This window comes from Mobula birostris, chromosome 8, assembly GCF_030028105.1.
Source record: "Mobula birostris isolate sMobBir1 chromosome 8, sMobBir1.hap1, whole genome shotgun sequence".
Classification (NCBI taxonomy): domain Eukaryota; kingdom Metazoa; phylum Chordata; class Chondrichthyes; order Myliobatiformes; family Myliobatidae; genus Mobula; species Mobula birostris.
The window spans coordinates 141,841,698-141,860,872 of record NC_092377.1 but is presented as its reverse complement, the minus strand read 5'-3'; the positions used below and the strand labels follow the sequence as shown (position 1 = coordinate 141,860,872).

The 19,175-nt window shown below is 41.9% G+C and overlaps 1 protein-coding gene across 1 annotated transcript in view; it reads right to left on the bottom strand.

Annotated features, from left to right (window-relative positions):
* Positions 1 to 326: 326 nt before the first annotated feature.
* LOC140202074 (scavenger receptor cysteine-rich domain-containing protein DMBT1-like) overlaps positions 327 to 19,175 on the bottom strand; it is an 88,396-nt gene continuing 69,547 nt past the window's right edge. Inside the window, exons 8-16 of the mRNA XM_072266934.1 lie at positions 17,065 to 17,252; positions 8,555 to 8,872; positions 7,944 to 8,143; positions 6,636 to 7,017; positions 6,483 to 6,548; positions 6,075 to 6,386; positions 2,170 to 2,259; positions 1,643 to 1,750; positions 327 to 418 (exon numbers count right to left, since the gene is read on the bottom strand). Coding sequence (XP_072123035.1) covers positions 327 to 418; positions 1,643 to 1,750; positions 2,170 to 2,259; positions 6,075 to 6,386; positions 6,483 to 6,548; positions 6,636 to 7,017; positions 7,944 to 8,143; positions 8,555 to 8,872; positions 17,065 to 17,252 — 1,756 coding nt within the window. The remainder of the gene's footprint in view (positions 419 to 1,642; positions 1,751 to 2,169; positions 2,260 to 6,074; positions 6,387 to 6,482; positions 6,549 to 6,635; positions 7,018 to 7,943; positions 8,144 to 8,554; positions 8,873 to 17,064; positions 17,253 to 19,175) is intronic.

Below are 19,175 nucleotides of genomic sequence, written 5' to 3'. Positions count from 1 at the left end.
ATATAGAAAGGGTAAATGTAAGCAAGCGCTTCCACATAGGATATGTGGACTTCAAATAGAGGGCATGAGTTCAGTTTGAAAGGGAAAACATAAGGGGAATATGAAGGGAACCGTCTTCACTCAGATGATCCTGAATGTGTGAAATGATTTGTCAGGGCAAGTGATGCACTCATGCTCGATTTCAATGTTTAACAGAAGATTGGATATGTACGTGGATGGTAGGGGTATAGTGAGTTATGGTTTGGTGCAGGTTGCTTGTAAAAGCCAGTTTAAACGGTTGGGCATTAACTCAATGGGCCGATCGGCCGATTCTGTGCTGTACATTTCTATGACGATGACTGCTGCAACCACGTCTCACTGATGGCTCCAATGCCACCATCCTGTGTGCTCATCCATGACCGAAGCTCATACATCTTTCCTAAAAAGAGTTTTGCATTTCAGTATATGCAACTCAGAATATTTGTTGCACCATGCTCAAGCTTTCGATTTGTTGACTTTGCTTGTTGGGTTCACAACTGCTCTCCCACAACCACTCCAAAATCTACATTTGTTCGCTTGTTCCCATCCCCCTGCAACTACAGTTTAAACCACAACCACCAACAGCTGTCCCCGCCCCACCGAGCAGCAAAAGAAACCGATCCATGAACGTGCCTCGGATAGCAATCCTGCGATCACAATCATGGAGACCGCATCCTTCAACCTAACATATAGTTCTCTAAGCTCACTTTTTTGAAGCTCATTGCCCGTCCTATCTATATCATTGCTGCTGACGTGTAACATAATAACTGGCTGCTCTCCCTCCCAATTAAGAGTGCTTTGGACATCATGTTCTTCACCCTGGCAACGGTGAGGCAACATACTATCGCTGAATTCCATTCACATAGACGCACCGTCCTGTCCGTTCCCCTAACCAATGGGTCGTCTATCACTACAGCTCGCCTCTTCTTTTCCTTATCTTTTCTGAGTCAGAAGACGGTCTCAGTGAAACAGACCTAACTATTCTGGCTTTTTGCTGCAAGGACAGCCCCCAACAGTATCCCACGCCGTACACCTGCCGTTAATGGGAACAGCTACAGCCGTACTCTGCATTGCTCGCCACCCCAACAAATCCCCATCCCGAAGTCAGTAGATTGCGTCCTGTGCCTGGTGTGCAACTACCTCCATGAGAGTGCTGTCGATAAACCCTTCAGTCTTCCGAATAATCATCCAGTTCGAGCTCTAATTCCTTAACACGTTCTGAAGTAAGCTGTACCTTTTACAGGTGTAGTCATCAGGTACAATGGATAACTCTCTGAAATCTCCCATCCCGCAACAGGAGCCTTGCGCTATCCTGCCTGGCTTAATCACTGCTTTAAATGTGCAATAATAAAGAAAAGCAGAAAGTTTAAACAACAGAAAACATCTACGTACATCCTCCAAAGCTCTTTGCAGAAAACTTTATGAGCTAAGGATTAACTTCTCACTCTGTTCACACTTACAGATGTTATCATTGGGCATTCTATAAGTAACCATCTCCAAATTTTAATTTCAACCTGGAAGTTTGTTTTGTTTCCTTTTCATGGTATTTGCTGATCTCTAATACCTTATAGATGGAAAAAGTGTACTGTATGTCGTTTGAGAAGTCAATGTTTCTAAAACACACCTGAATCTTCTGTATTATCCAACTTTGTGATCCGAGGGATACTCTCAATTTCTTCGTAAATTGCTTGGGAAAAGATACCAGGTGAGTCTCCACCTCTTAACAATGCGCCTGTTGAAGTAGAAGTTGGGAATATCAAGTTCATTCACGAGTTTCTAATTAAAGAATAACCCCTTTGCCATTGAAATTAACAATGGGTAATAAATTATATGCTACTGTTGGTGAACAAGAGTTTGGAGGATCCCCCCAGCATAGTTCATATCTGCAGACATGGGCAATTTACTGCAAAATCAGACAGTTTATATACAAGGTGCATCTGCATATACAGAAATAATTGCTGATTGTCGTTCCACTGCATTGGATTGATTACATTAGAAATAATGATGGGTTATCATTATTAGATAGGTGTGAATATCATCCGTCTTGTAACCGATAATAATGCGAACTTCTGGGGAAAAAAACAGTCGTTGCTCTTCCAAGATATGACATAATATTCTGAAAAATAGTAAAGCATAAGTGTTGAATCTTACCTCCTCTTGCTGGACGTATCCTTATCGCCGTCAGTGCAAATAACTCAGCCACGAGGACGATACCAAGGGTAATGCAGACAACAACGACCACTGAAATGCAAATTATTAGACACATTTAAAACTGGCGTGACAATTTTTAGGTCCTGACATTTAGAAAGACAAATAGCAAAATTTTAGTCCGAAGGAAAGTCTGCATAATACCGAATTACCCGTAGAACAGGAAATGTAGAAAGATGAGAAATGTTTCGCCGAAAGCACCAGTGGTGAATAATATGTTAACGTACGCTGTAGGGTGGGGCAGTTGAGGAACAGTGAAATACATTCAAAGAGATTTTTTCACGGTACTCATCAAAAGTATATTCCAATTAAAACAAGGACAATAACGGTGGGGAGAGCCCACCTTCGATAACTAATAAAATAAAAGAAGGCATCAGTATATTCCAATTAAAACAAGGACAATAACAGTGGGGAATGCCTGCCTTCCATAACTAAGAAAATAAAAGAAGGTGTCAAACTAAAAGCTTGTGAATATAAAGTCAATAGTGTGAAACCAGAATATTGGGAAAACTTCAAGCAACAAAGAACCAGTAAGCGACCAATAAAGAAAGTTGGGGCTAGATTATGAAAATAAACTAGCACAGAATCTGTAAATGGATAACAAAAGTTTTCAGAATCATATAAAGCGGAAAAGTGTGGCGAAAGGGAACGTATGGCTTGGAGGACGAGGAGGGGGAATTGGTATTTGGTAATGAGGTAATACCAGAGGCTTTGAATGACTAACTTGTGTCGGTCCTCACGGTGGAGGACACATCTAACATGGCAAAGAGAGATGTTATGGATGCTAGTGCAGGTGAGGACCTCGATACAATAGCTATCACTAAAGAGGTAGTGCTGAGCAAACTTATGGGCCCGAAGATAGATAAGTCTCTTGGTCCTGATCGAATGCATTCTAGGGTACTGAAAGAAATGGCAGAAGTTATACTAGATACTTCGCTAATAATTTACCAACATTTTCTGGACTCTGGGTAGGTCCGGGTGGATTGGAAGATGTCAAATATCATGCCAGTGTTCAATAAAGCAATTAGGCAAAATGCAGGCAACTTTAGGCAAATTAGTTTAACATCTGTAGTTGGGAAAATGCTTGAAGTAATCATTGACGAAGAAGTAGCGAAGTATCAGGAAAAAAAAATGGTCCATCAGGCAGGTACAACGTGGATTCAACAAATGAAGGTCCTGTTTGACAAACTTACTGGAGATTTTGAGGATATAACGAGCAGTGGATGGAGGGAACACGATAGGCGTTATCTACTTGGCTTTCCAAAAGTTGTTCGATAAGGCGACACATAAAAGACACCCATAAGATAAAGATACATTGATTTAGGGGTGATGTATTAGCATAGATAAACGATTAGTTAACCAATAGCATGCAGAGAGTTGGGTGTTAATCTGACTGGTAATCAGTGGTGAGTGGTGTGCCGCAGGGGTTAATGCTGGGCCCGCAAATGTTCACGATATACATTAATGATCTGGAAGAGGGGACCGACTGCAGTGTATCTACGTTTGCTGTTGATAGTAAATTGAGTGGAAAATCAAATTGTGTAGAAGATATGAAGAGACTGCAGAAAGATATAGATAAGTTACACGAGCGTGCAAGGTTCCGGCAGATGGAATACAATGTTGGTAAATGCACTTTAGAAGGAAAAATGAGAGAGCAGATTATTATTTAAATTGTAAAAAAAAAAATCAGCATGCAGAGTGAATTGGAAATGCTTGTGCATGAATCACAAAACGGTGGTTTGCAATTGCAGCAGGCTATCAAGAAGGCAAAAGAAATGTTAGCCTTCATTGCTAGTGGGATTGAATTTAAAAACAGAGAGGTTATGCTGCAACTGTATGCGGAACTGTCGAGCGCGCACCTGGAGTACCGCGTGCAGCTCTGGTCTCGAGGAAGGGGATACTGGCTTTGGGGGAGGTGCAGAGGAGGTTCAGCAGGTTAATTCCAGAGTTGGGGGAGGGTGTTAGACTACGAGGAAACGTTGAGTCGCCTGGGACTGTACACACTAGAATTCAGAAGAATGAAAGGAGGTCTTGGAGAAATATATAAAACTATGAAAGGGCTAGATAAGATAGTGGAAGGAACGTTGTTTCCTTTGGTAGTTGAGATTAGATCTAGGGGACATAGCCTCAAGATTCGGGAGAGCAGATTTAAGATGGAGATGAAGAGAAACTTCTTTTCCCAGAGAGTGGTGAATCTGTGGAATTCTCTGCTGAATGAAACAGTGCAGGCGTCATGACAAGGTTGGGTAGGAGTTTAGGTAGTACGGGAGTTAAAGGTTTTAGGTAAAATTCAGGTAGGTGGAGATGAGTGCATGGCCAGATCAACCAGGATCTTATTAAATGATGGAGCCGGCTCGACGGGCCAGATGACCTTCTCCTGTCCCTATTTCTTATGTTCCGATGTTCTCCATTGCCCCATAAGTACCTCGGTGCAATTACGTGCTAAAGGTACATTGTGAAAACCATGGCACTCTTCACCGTGTTATGTGGAATGGGGTGAAAGCATAAGCTATCAGCAGTTTCACCACCAATGACACCCGACCAAAAGCAGCACAAAACTGCACTTATGGGTAATATGCTTGCAACAGAGTCAGACGCACACCATAGTTGCTATGAATATTAAATCAGAGTAACTGTTGGGATGTGGAAAGACATAAACCAAATATTCAATTGTTCCTGCACTGGTGCACACTGGCACAACAGTAACCATTTTGGAACCATACAGTATGTTGAAATATGTCTTTTGCATATTGTGCATACAGCTCATGTCATTAAATTGTGAGGATGAACAAGCTAACACAATATAGAATGCAGACGAAACTATAACAGCTACAGATAGAAAACAAAGTAATAAACAATAGAGGGCAAGATCATAACGAAGTAAAATGTCGGGTCAAGAGAACATTGTGTTGTACTGGGGATCTTTTTTAAATCTCCCTGAGTTCTCGTGATATGGCTAACTAAAGTGATATCACCTACAGACTTGTGGATGGAGAGAGAAGGGAATATGGTCACACAGACCTTGAATGCTCATGTAACCAGATAGGGACAGAGGACCCAATCTTGTGGGGTGTCGGTGGTTAAGTTGCGATACATTGATCGACAGGTGACAGGTGTAGCGGCAGAGCATTATCCGATGGTGTCCGGCATATCGTGAAGGGTTTGCTTTGAAGTACAATACTGATGCACAAAATAAGCTAAATTGGACTCATTAATATGACTTCGATACTAACTTCCCAATCAGCAAATGGTTCAGTATTAACATATCAAATAACTAACATCTTGCACTTTTTCTTCAAATCAGCGATAATATTGGTTCCAGCACAAGACCTGAATTAATTACTATTACTCGGTCAAAGATCAGCAACCCTTCATCAAAATTCTTCAAAGTTTCAGCAAGAACATCTTTTCACAGCCCTTTCTGGGTGGTCAATAATGAGACAATGACCCCAGTGACCAGATCCCTTAATCTCGTCGAAACTTTTGACTGGAGTTGGATATATTATTTTAAAGAATTTTGCAACATCCTGGTTCAAATACCGGATGAAAAAAATAATAATTGCAGACAGTATGTTAAGCACTCAGGGCTACCTTTGTATTTGACAAAAAGTACCAAAGGGATATCACAGCTATCATTCTAGACTGAAACACGAGTAATAAAAAAATACCGTTCATATCAAATACCTGAATAGGTGGAACTGTCGGGACGTCTGAGCATTGCTGTGAAGACAATTATTGGACAAATTTCAGCAACTTCATCTTTTTAGGATTTTACTTTTCAGAGGTTCTTAATTCCAAATTCAAAAAATCAGTTGAAGATAACATCAAATTTGTGCAAAGATACATACTGGAACACACGACAAAGACATCTTCCTTGTGATCACAGTCATGCTGACCGATTGGAGAAGAAGGACAATTGGACAGAAGGGATTCACTTCCTTTGCACTTCACTTCATCCAGCCACATGTCGTCAACGCTCTGAATATTTTTATCCGGCACTGGTGTCCGAAGGGCAGAGCCGCAGCCCAATTGCCTGCAGACAACATTGGCATCGGCCATATCCCAGGAATCATCACATACGGTGCCCCAGGTGTTATTGTACCAGATCTCCAACCGTCCCGAACAATTGGTGTTGCCGCCAGAAAGACGCAACTGCAATTCTTAGTGAAACAAGAAAACCATTATATTCTATCAATCACAACTTCGAAACTAACTTGAAACTGATATTCAACTTGTAGCATGGAACAGCTGCTAACCTTGAGAACCAAATAAATTTCGTGAATCGCGGGTCTCTACGCTGTAATTCTCCTGTATTATGGGTTCTGAAGATAGGAGAAAACATGTTAACTATATAATTTTAACATGTTTGCTTAAAATGCAAATCATCAGGTAATACATTTTTTTGTCACCTTCACATTCAACTCCTGCATCCTCCTTGTGGTCACAGTTGTGTTTGCCCCACGGGTCAGCATGACACTGCCAAAGGGTCGACTCGTACGAATAACATTTTATCTCATCCAGCCATATTGGACCAGATCCTTTTCCATATCTATAGAAGTAATATTCAATTGATATTAGGGATCCGCATTTCATTTGTTTACAGATCACGTTTGCAGCTTTTTCATCCAACTTCTCGGAACAAACTGTTCCCCATGTCCCATTGTAGAACACTTCCACTCTCCCTTCACATCGCCGATCTCTGCTCATCAGGCGCATTTTTTTGTGTTCTGAGAACAAAGCAGTTAATGCAAAGCTCGTCACAATGTTTCCATACAGTAAAACACTGAAATTCTATTTGTAAAATAGAAAATTACATGCGAGATATATATATCAGAAATACATAAACGAATATAAATCCCGTGAAACACTGATAAGATAGTGTAAGGTATGGAAGGATGATCGAATAAGAAATAAGATAGAGAAATATTCCAAGGAATTGCGGAATGTGGAGAAGGGGAAGTGTTTTTTTGGTGAAATTGTGTTGGATTTCCCGGGATTTACGAAGGATTCTGCACTGTATCTGGGTCTTGTTTTGATGAAATATGAGGAACAAGTTTTATATTATTTTTGTCCGAACATGATGAGGAGAGTGAAGAAGGAGCTGGAAATAAATGGACGGAAAAAGAAAACAATAAAGGTCCATTGAAAAGTTTATGAATAATGACGAATCGTACGATTTCCGTACGAATCGTTCTCTCGGTGTACCCTCTGCCCGTTCATCAGACCCAGTCTATTAATTTCCAGATCACTTTTTGATGCAAGGTTATTCGATGTGACTATTATCTTCCTTCCTTCCAGGACTCAAACAGTCTTCAAATTTTAAGCCAATATTCTCCTGCACTTCTATAATTCTATATATCTTGCAGATATTATCGTCTATGTTCACGATTTGATCTCTACTCAGCAGGTTAATCGTTCTGAACAGCTCCTGCGTTCAGTTCGCAAAATTGTCTGTCAGGTGCGCTCTTTGTTCGTTATTAACATCGCCGATCTGGCCCTGAAATTATTTTTCGACCCCGTGTGTTCCTTCAGTTGAACGATCAAGTGCAAGAGAAGCGGGAAAAAAAATAACTCCTTAATCTTCTCCGAAATGTCACTTATTCTTCAAAAAGCAGTATCGTATTGTCCAGAGTTAGGTATTTAAATGTTCGCGTCTAGCTGTAAAAGAATTGATCCCTTATGTTTATCGATTTTCTTCATTGTTTTTCTTTCAGTACCATAGCTATTTGCGTAATGCTGTTTCTGAACCAGCAAGCCGTGATACCGCGGATGTCTGTGAGGATTTTGCACGTTTTCCCCATGACCACCTGGTTTGATCCGGCTGCGCCAGTCTCCTTCCACATTCCAGGACATAGTTTGTAGCTGAAGTGGTCACTTAATTCGTTGGGCCGGAAAGGTATGATACAGAACTCGTTCTCTGAATAAAAATAAATACAAATAAAATATACTGGCCGAGTGTGTATAGCTCACGGCCTCATCATAAGGAACAGATCAGGCAAACAACATGCCATAATCCGATCTGGTTATTCGAACTGATATATTAATTTATACGTCTTCACGCTATCAGAGGGCTGCCATTGTTTTACACATCAACCCCTTTAGCTTCTTTGCTGCTCAAAATTGTACGTCTTTTTCGTTTTTGAGGCCCTGGTGAAGGTACTCGGAGGCAAAAAGTTAATTGTTTAATTCCCTAAATGTGGAGGGAAATGTTACACAGACAATCGTTTGCCAATACTCCATCTATATGCCATAAAATGTTCCTCACATCTTTAAAATGATGACTATCAAAACGCACGGTAGAAAATCAGCACAATGGAAGTAGCCTTACCGGAACACTGAACTGTCACGTCTCCTTTATGGCTGCAGTCATGTTGGCCCCACGGAGCTGAAGGACATTCCCAGAGATGCGACTCATTACCAGAACAATTTACTTCATCCAGCCAAACTACTCCAGTGCCTCGTCCACAATGACCATGAATTGGTTTTTCCTTCAAAGCATATCCACAACCCAGTTGCTTACAGACCACATTAGCATCAAGCAGATCCCAGGAGTCATCACAAACTGTTCCCCAGGATCCGTCGTAATAAATTTCCAGTCTTCCCGCACATGCATCATCGCTTCCGGACAACCTTAATTGCAAGTGGCCTGTTGAACAGAAATGTATGAGATTATTATTTCCATAACAAATTGAACTAATCATCTCGTTCGCATTTCTGCATAGTTTTCAGAAACTATGTTTTGAAAATAATTGTACAATAATATCACCGAATATTTAATGCTGCCGCTGCTTAAGTATCAGTTTGCTTTAATATATGGCAAAACAACAACAAAAAGGCTGGAAGAATCCAGTATGTAACAGAGCGGGGTTGTGAATTTTCTACTAAGGTGTACGAGCTGACACTTCTTTATATTTAAACCAGATTATCGCACGCTGCCTTCGAACCCAGCAGGAAAAGGCAGGCATTGAATTTGCCAGGTGCGATTTCCTTTAGCAACGGCACTGTTTTCAGGAATATACATTAATCACGGTGCCAAGTATTTGCGATGCTGTTCTGGGGTTTCATATCTTCCAGCCGGATATTTTCACTGTCTGCAGCACAAGTCACCCACTCAAGTGCTTCCGTACAGCTTGCCGAAAGTGGTCCCCATCCAGGGCAGCGAGAAGATCAGTGGATCAGATTGCAGGGAAGTGATTATCTGACACTGTCGCTCCAGTTCGAAAACCCCCGGCGATCCAATTATTATGGCTTTCGGGACATCGTGAGATTGTGGGATGATCCAATTATCCATTTTGCCAGCAACTGATAAGGAACTGATGTATATGCAGATGTGTCCTTACTAAATACATCATTCCCACAGTCACACGAGTTTCGTCCACACCTGATTTAAAATGGGACGATATTATTTTGTAGATGGCGATGTATCTTTGCCGTCTGCAATCCTCTAACGGTGAAGATACGTGTGTGTATCGTTGATCGGAGGTGGGAGGGTTAGCCACAACATCCCGCGGGGGAGTTAAAAACACATTGTTACAGAAAAGCCAAGAGAAGACCTCATCCCTAGGAGAGGAATCATCTTCGCACCGAAGACCATAAGATCATAAAAAAATAAGACAAAGGAGCAGAACGGGCCATTCGGCTCGTTGGGTCACTCCACCATTAAATCATGAGCTGATCCATTCTCCCATTTAGTCCCCTCCCCCGCGCTCTCACCATAACCTTTGATACCCTGGCTACTCAGATACCTATCAATCTCTGCCATAAATATACTCAATGACTTGGCATCCACTGCTGCCTGTGGCACCACATTCCATAGTTTCATCACCCTCTGACTAAAAAAAAACCTCGCATTTCTGTTCTGAATGGGCGCCCTTCAATTCTTAAGACATGGCCTCTCGTACTAGCATCCCCCGTCGTGGGAAAAAAACTTTGCCACATCCACTCTGTCCATGCCTTTCAACATTCGAAATGTTTCTATGAGGTCTCCCCTCATTCTTCTAACCTCCAAGGAATACAGTCCAAGAGCGGACAAACGTTCCTCATATGTTAACCCTCTCATTCCCAGAATGATTCTCGTGAATCTTCTCTGCATCACCTCTAAAGTCAGCACATCCTTTCTTAAAAAAGGAGACTAAAACTGCCCACAGTACTCCAAGTAAGGTCTCACCTGTGCCTTATAGAGCCTCAACATCACATCCCTGCTCCTATACTCTATTTCTCCAGAAATGAATGCCAACATTGCATTCGCCTTCTTCACCGCCGACTCAACCTGGAGGTTAATCTGAAGGGTATATCTACGAGGACTCCCAAGCCCCGTTGCATCTCAGAATTTCGATTTTTTTCCCCATTTACATAATGGTCTGGCGTTTATTTCTTCTGCCAAAGTGCATCACCATACACGTTCCAACATTGTATTTTATTTGCCACTTCTTTGCCCATTCTTCCAATCTATCCAAGTCTCTCTGCAGACTCTCCGCTTCCTCAGCACTACTGGCGCCTCCACCTATCTTCATAACGTCAGCAAACTTAACCACAAAGCCATCTATTCCATAATCCAAATCGTTTGTGTACAATGTAAAAAAAAAAGCGGTCCCAACACGGACCCCGGTGGCCCACCACTGGTAACCGGCAGCCAACCAGAATAGGATCCCTTTATTCACACTCTCTGTTTCCTGCCAATCAGCCAACGTTCTATCCTCATGTGTATCTTTCCCGTAGTTCCATGGGCCCTTATCTTGTTAAGTAGCCTCATGTGTGGCAACTTGTCAAAGGCCTTCTGAAAATCCAAATATACAACATCCACTGCATCTCCCTTATTTAACCTACTTGTAATTTCCTCAAAAAAATTGTAATAGGTCTGTCAGGCAGGATTTTCCTTTAAGGAATCCATGTTGAATTCTGCCTATCTTGTGATATGCGTCCAGGTACTCTGTAACCTCATTCTAGACAATCGACTCCAAAAACTTCCCAACCACTGATGTCAAGCTAACAGGTCTATAACTTCCATTTTGCTTCATTGCCCCCTTCTTAAATAGCGGAGTGACATTTGCAACCATCCATTCCTAATGGATCATCGCTAATGCCTCCACAATCTCCACAGCTACTTCCTTTAGAACACGAGGGTGCATTCTATCTGGTGCGGGAGATTAATCTACTTTTAGACTATTCAGCTTCCGGAGTAGTTTCTCTGTCGTAATTGTGACTGCACACACTTCTCTTCCCTGCCACCCTTGAGTGTCCAATATACTGCTGATGTCTTCCTCAGTGAAAACTGATGCAAAATACTCGTCAGTTCCTCCGCAATATCCCTATCTCCCATTACATTTCCTCCAGCATCATTTTCCATCGATCCTATATCTACTGTTAGCTGTCTTTTACTCTTTATATACTTGAAAAATCTTTTAGTATCCTCTTTGATATTAATTGCTAGCTTCCTTTCATAGTTAATCTTTTCCCTCTTAATGACCTTCTTAGTTTCCTTAAAAAACTTCCCAATCATCTGTCTTTGCACTATTTTTCTTCCTTGTATGCCCTCATTTTTGCTTTAATTTTGGCTTTGACTTCTCTTGTCAACCACGGTTGCCTCCTTTTTCCATTCGAAAGATTATTCTATTTCGGAATATACCTGTCTTGCACCTTCTTCACTTCTCACATAAACTCCAGCCACTGCTGCTCTGCCGTCTTTTCCGCCTGTGTCCCTTTCCAGTCAACTGTGGCCACTTCCTCTCTCATGCCACTGTAATTTCCTTTACTCCACTGAAATACCGACACATCAGATTTCGACTTCTCTTTTTCAAATTTCACAGTGAATTCAATCATGTTATGATCACTGGCTCCTAAGGGTTCCTTCACCTCAAATTCTCTATCACCTCCGGTTCATTACACAATACCCAATCCAATACAGCCGATCCCTTAGTTGGCTCAACAACAAGCTGTTCTAAAAAGCCATCTCGCAGACATTCTACAAATTCTCTCTCTTGAGATCCAGTGCCGACCTGATTTTCCCAATCCACTCGTTTGTTAAAATCCCCCAGAATTATCATAACACTGCCCTTCTGACAAACCTTTTCTATTTCCTGTTGTAATTTGTAGTCCACATCACTGCAGCCTGGAGGGCTATATGTAACTGCCATCAGAGCCCTTTTACCCCTGCGGTTTCTTAGCCCAACCCATATAGATTCTGCACCTTCTGATCCTATATCATCTTTTTCTAATGATTTAATATCATTTCTTACCAATAAAGACACGCCTCTCCCTCTGCCTACCTTCCTATCCTTCCGATTCACCGTGTATCCTTGGATGTTCAGACATAGGACGTCATGTGGTGAAGTCCACAGGGACGGTCCAATTTCGATCATGAGACCCACACCAGATTGATCTAGGATAGCGAACACTGGCGTGTTGCTACCAGCGGCCTATGCTCCAGAAGGATTGATGGAGCTTAAGAGGACGAAGTAATGCATATAGAAATCAGATGCTGACAGTCAGCTCGCAGGCTTCAACAACATACCGGGCTAGACGCTGAATTATGAACACATTGCTTATTATGGTTTCCGGTTAATGTTTCTCCATGTCCCACTCCCAATCTATTACAGAGCAAAAAATAAATCGCGCTTGTGGAAACGTGGGAAAACGGAAGTTCCACTTGGAATTCCATTTTCCTTGTTTTATTTTGTTCCTGCGAAGTATAATTAATTCCAAATTAAGATTCTTTTAACAGGATTTATATCTGCACAAGATATATACGAACACAACATCCTTCACTTGATTAAAAAAAATACCCTGTATTTGCCAGCAGGCAAAGTTGCTCATTCTTCCCTATCACCATTGTATGACTGCACAAAAAATCAATTGTAAAAATAATACTTATGCTGCATAAATTAAGACATTTGAACTCGTTCCACCATTATTAATTAACATAGATTCTGATGAACAAATTTTATTTGAAATTATTTCATGTTCAAACATTAGTGCACACAACGACAAACCAGAAAAAAAGAAAACACACACTCCCAGAGCATTTCGCTAGTACATCCGATAGTAATTGTTGGATAAGCAGTGAAACCACTTTTTATCGTATTTCACCCATGTCTTGAGTAACCAGCCTTAAATATTTTTGATAAACGTAACTCAAGAACTCAATATCTCTGCTTCTATTTATTCTTTCATTTCTCATCACATGTACAATCCTGCATTTACCATACCAGACGTAAATATCTGAACGTATTCCTGACTGCTTCATGAGCTGCACTCATCACTAACTTTATCACGATCAAAATTCCGTATGGCAGTATCTGGAACAAGCACATCTCCCTTCTGGCAATATCTACACCATACCGGTCTTATTCTCTCTTTCTCCACTTCTCCTACAGGATCCCCTCTCTCATCCTCTGCCAATAATCATCATTATCTGGGGAACTCCTGCTTCCACTTCTTCGATGGTGTATGGTCAGATTTCAAAGTCATATCAGTTTTATTCACCTTCAACCCATTACGTATTTCAGCTTGCATTTCTATGCCCTAGCGTCATTATCCAACACGTACACACTTACACACCAGTACTGTCCCCCGAAGCTGTGTGTCAAATAAACAGGGAAATATGAGGAAAAAAGTAACGTGATACTGTCAAAGAAGTAAAAATACGATACTGTATAAATGAGAGTTGGAGCGCGAATGTTGTAAGTTCCAACTGGTAACACAAACCAGGAGTGTTCCACCCTGCTAGAGAAGTACTCTGGCATTGAATGTGTTTCTTTAATGAATAGACAAATGGATGTCCTTTCTTCACATACTTTTCAGCTATAGTCAAGCAGACATCCATTTTCTGGGGTGATAAGCACTCATCTATTTACTGCGGTGATGTGCACAGAGTTGAAAGCTTGCAGTTTCAAAGCCAAACTAATACAATGTCTTGACACCGCAGCATCATTACTGCACTGCCATACACAATAAATTTTCAAAGATTCTGGTTTAAATGCTGCAGTAAGAATCCGCTAAAACAGAGCTACAGTTCCACAATACGGGAATGTTTCGTTAGCACAGAAAGCATGGTACATCACTATCACTGAGGACAAGAAATTGAGAGATCAACGTGAAACATACAGGTATGAGGATTTTTTTTTGTTTGTTAGTTTCTCATCCTGGGATGATGCACACTGTGATGATACAGCAGGCAAAATTGGAATTAAACGTGGCATATGTGTGCTCTCCGAAATGAACCCACCTGTTCTCGCTCGACTCTCACTCCATTTTCCATCTCCTGCTTCCATGAAATTGACTATGGCTCTATTTGTCTCTTCCCCTTATGCACTAGTGGCAGATATCGTGGATCAGGATGCCCTTGATATGTATCTCACAAAAAAAGCAAGAACTATGCCCTAGAAGGACCTCATGGATGCAGCAACTTCAACCAAACAAATACTCTGGCTTTTACTTTACTTGCCATCGTCCTTCATATTTATTTAAAATAAACGTAGAATGCGGTGATTTAGGATGCCCACTTTTTCTCTTTTCTGACATTAAGACGGTTGACATTGAACATAACGCACAATTAAAAAGGCGTGAAATTATGTCACCTTGCACCTCAAGACTGTTCTTCTACAAAACACGATGATGACTAATCTATACATGACTCAACATTTCATCTGTTGCAACACACATAAAAGCTGCTGGTGAAAGCAGCAGGCCAGGCAGCATCTCTGGGAAGAGGTACAGTCGACGTTTCGGGCCGAGGTCAGGACTAACTGAAAGAAGAGCGAGTAAGAGATTTGAAAGTGGGAGGGGGAGGTGGAGATCCGAAATGATAGGAGAAGACAGGAGGGGGAGGGATGGAACCAAGAGCTCGACAGTTGATTGGCAAAAGGGATATGAGAGGATCATGGAACGGGAGGCCTAGGGAGAAAGAAAATGGGAGGGTGAGTGAAGCCAGAGGATGGGCAAGGGTACAGTGAGAGGGACAGAGGGAGAAAAGGAGAGAAAGAAAAAGAATGTGTGTATATAAATAAATAACGTATGGCATTAGCGGACGTTTGAGAAGTCAATGTTGATGCCATCAAATTGGAGGCTACCCAGACGGAGTATGAAGTGTTCTTCCTCCAACCTGAGTGTGGCTTCATCTTTACAGTAGAGGAGACTGTGGATAGACATATCAGAATGGGAATGGGACGTAAAATTAAAATGCATGGCCGCTGGGAGATCCTCCTTTCTCTGGCGGTCAGAGCGTAGGTGTTCAGCGAAATGATCTCCCAGTCTGCGTCAGGTCTCGTCAACTTATAGAAGGCCACCTCTGGAGCACCGGACGCAGTATATCACCCCAGCCGACTCACAGGTGAAGTGTCACCTCAGCTGGAAGGATTGTCTGGGGCCCTGAATGGTGGTGAGGGAGGAAGTGTAAGGGCATGTGTAGCACCTGTTCCGCTTACAAGGATAAGTGCCAGGAGGGAGATCGGTGGGGAGAGATTGTTGGGGTGGGGGGGAGAACGAATGGACAAGGGAGTCCCGTAGGAAGCGATCCATGCGGAAAGCAGAGAGAGGGGTGGAGTGAAAGATGTGCTTAGTGGTGAGATCCCGTTGGAGGTGGCGGATGTTACGGAGAATTATATGTTGATTTCACCTGTTCCTGTTCCCTTTAACCCTCAAATCAAATATATAATTACCTCCAGATAAAACACTTATGTACTTCCACATTAAATATATTTAATCACATAAACTCATTCACCCTATGTATCAGTGAGATCGATGCCTTAATTTCGAAGAACTTATCTGATCCCAGCAATAGTTCACTGTTCCATGTCTTTTAGCCATGTCCATTGATGCTTGATTCTTATTAGTGAAAAGGAAACCGCAGTGACTGTGGTTGGTTCTCACTGGATGTTGTATGTTTGAATAATCACGGCATTTTACATCTCCAAGAAAATCTCAATCTGTGCAGCCAGTTAGTACAGATTGTTACTGGACTTCTCCTGAGAAGAGATGTTGTAGAGATTTATTCAATTGTTGTGAAGAAGATGTTGAAGTATAAATTTTATACCGTCGCCTTTATAGTCATCAGTTCAGATAAGAGAATATTACAGAGTGAACATCACACAAATGGGAAACATTTTTTGTAGGGCTTCTCGTTGTTCCCCGGTGAACAATCATGTCTACGTCCTCAGTTCAAACGTGGTTTGCCTACTCTGCCCGATCTATTACAGAGTCAAATATTCCTGGAGATCTATAGCATAGAAAGAGGCTCTTCAGCCCATCAACTAGTAGCCTAACTATTATTATGCTAATTCATATGGAATTGCATTCGGAATTTGCCCTCCATACCCGCTTTTTCCGGATATGTATTCAAATTTCTTTTAAATGCTAAAATCGAACCCGTGTCTACCATAGACAGTTTTCCCACAGTGTCAGCACCTTCTGAGTGTAGAAGCCACACCTCCGAGTCCGCTTAACTATTTCATCATTTGCCGTTAATCTCTGGCGTATTGTTTTAGTCTCACCAAATGTCAGTGACAACCTACTGCTTGCATTTAGGCTATCTATAATCCTCATAATTTCGTTTGGCTTTATACAGTCTCTTGCCATTCCCCAGCGGTCCAGGTCCTGAAGTTCTGACATACTTAACGTTTCCCTAAAACGCCTCAAGTCTTGACAACATTATTGCAGATTTTCGCTGTATTTTTCCAGTCTTGTTAACATATTTCCTGTCAGCGGGTGGCCAGAAATGGACTTCATACAGGAAATCAATTCTCATCAATGTCTTATCTCATCAACGTTCTGACCACCTGTCTGCCAGAACACGCCGATTAATCAGTCGCTGATAATGAGCTAGGTTGAATTATGAGATCCTACCCGTCCTCATCGACCTCTTACAGCCTTCGGCGAGGAGGTGCTCGGGCACTGACCTGCTGATCTGGCCCAGTTCGCCATCTGACTGTCGGAAAAGGAGGAGATGGCAGAGGAACGGCGGCCGGGGATTCAGACCGAGTCCAACGGCAATAACGGCGACAGAAACCTGGTCAAGGCCGGACTTTGAACAGCTAGTTGTTAAGACTTCAAAGAAGGAGTTTAATAGAAACATGGAAGCAAAGAAATGTACAGCACATCACAAGCTCTTCGGACCACAATGTTGTGCCGACTATGTGATCCACTCTAGAAACTGGCTGGATTTCCCTAACGCATCCCCTTTTCTAAGATTCACGTACCAATCGAAGAGTTTCTTTAAAAAAACGCTATTGTATCCGTTTCTGCCACCATCGCTAGCAGTGTATTCCACGTACCCATCACTCTCTGTTTGAAAAACTTACTTGTGCCATCCCCCTTGTACTTACTTTCAAGCTCCATAAAACTATGGCCCCTAATGTTAGCCATTCCAGCGCTGGGATAAAGCCTCTGGCTATCAGCACGATGAATGCGTCTCATCATCATCTTATACACCTCTATCAGTTCACCTCCCATTTTCCGTCCCTACAAGGGGAAACGTCTCCTTCACTCAACTTATTCTCCAAGGGAAATCTCTGCATTCCAGATAACATTCTTGTAAATCTCCGTTGCACTGTCTCTATAGTATTCACATCTTTCCTGTAGTGAGATGCCGAGAACAAAACACAGTACTCGGAGTGGGATCTAACAACGCTTTTATATGTCTGCAACGTTACCTCACGGCTTTTGAATTCAATCCCACCGTTGATGAAGGCAGCACATCATACTCTCTGAATAGTACTGCCCATCTGCGGACAATCTTGAGTGTCCTATGGACATGGAGCAAAGATTTCGCTCACCCTCCACACTGACAAGAGAATTACCTTTAACATTATACTCTGTCTTCAAATTTGACCTCCTAAAATGAACCACTTCACATTTACCTGGGTTTAACCCCATCTGCCATTTTTCAGCTCAGTTCTGCATCCTATCGGTGTCGCCCTGTAACCTCTGACAACCCTTCAGAATACCCACAACTCCCCCATTATTTCTGTCATCAGCAAACTTACTAACGTACCATTCTAGCTCCTCATCCAGATCAATTATAAAACTCAGAAAGTGGTGGGATCTTAGAACGGATCCAATGTGAAACAGCAATGGCACCGTCCTCCATGCAGAAAGCGAACCGTCTACAACCTCACTTTCCCTTCTGTGGGCAAGCCATTTCTGGATCCAGAAAGCAATGTCTCCTTAGATCCCATGCCTCAGTACTTTCTGCATGAGTCTCAAAAATTCATCAGGCTCGGAAGGCATAACCTGCACTTGACAAAGCCCTGCTGAGAAGTATTTCTACAATTAAAAGTTTAACTCTGCTGTGAGTCATTTCCACAATTGCCAACTTCCTTTTCACTTGTGAAAACTGAAGCAAAGTATTCATTAAGTTCCGCGGTTACCTCCTCAGCACTGTGCACACGTTTCCCTCTCATTTCTGATTGGCCTTATTTTCTCACGGCTCATTCCCTTTTTCTTCACATACTTGCAGAATTCCTTGGGTTTTTCCTTAATCCTGCTCGCCAAGGCCTTCTCATGGCCCCTTCTAGCTCCTAATTTCATTCTTGAGCCCCTTAGTGACACCTCTGTAAGCTTCTACAGCTCAAATAGTACCCAGTTTCTTGAAACTCTCGTAAGCTTTTCTTTTCTTCTTAACTAGATTTTCTACTTCATTTGTGCTCCATGGTTGTTTCACCTTATCATCCTTTCTGTGCCTTATTTGAACATGCCAATGCAGAACGCATGCAAATGTTCCCTGAAAATTTGCTACATTTCTGCAGTGGATTTCCCTGAGAACATCTGCTCCCAATTTATGGTACCACGTTTCTGCCTAATAGAATCGTACTTCCCCCTACACCAATTAAATGTTTGTTTTCTTTTTTTCAAATTCTCGATTCCTATCCTTCTTCAGTGCCATTGTAAAAGATATAGAGTTGTGATCACTGCCTCCAGAAAGCTCTCCGACCAGTAGATCTGACACCATATCAGGT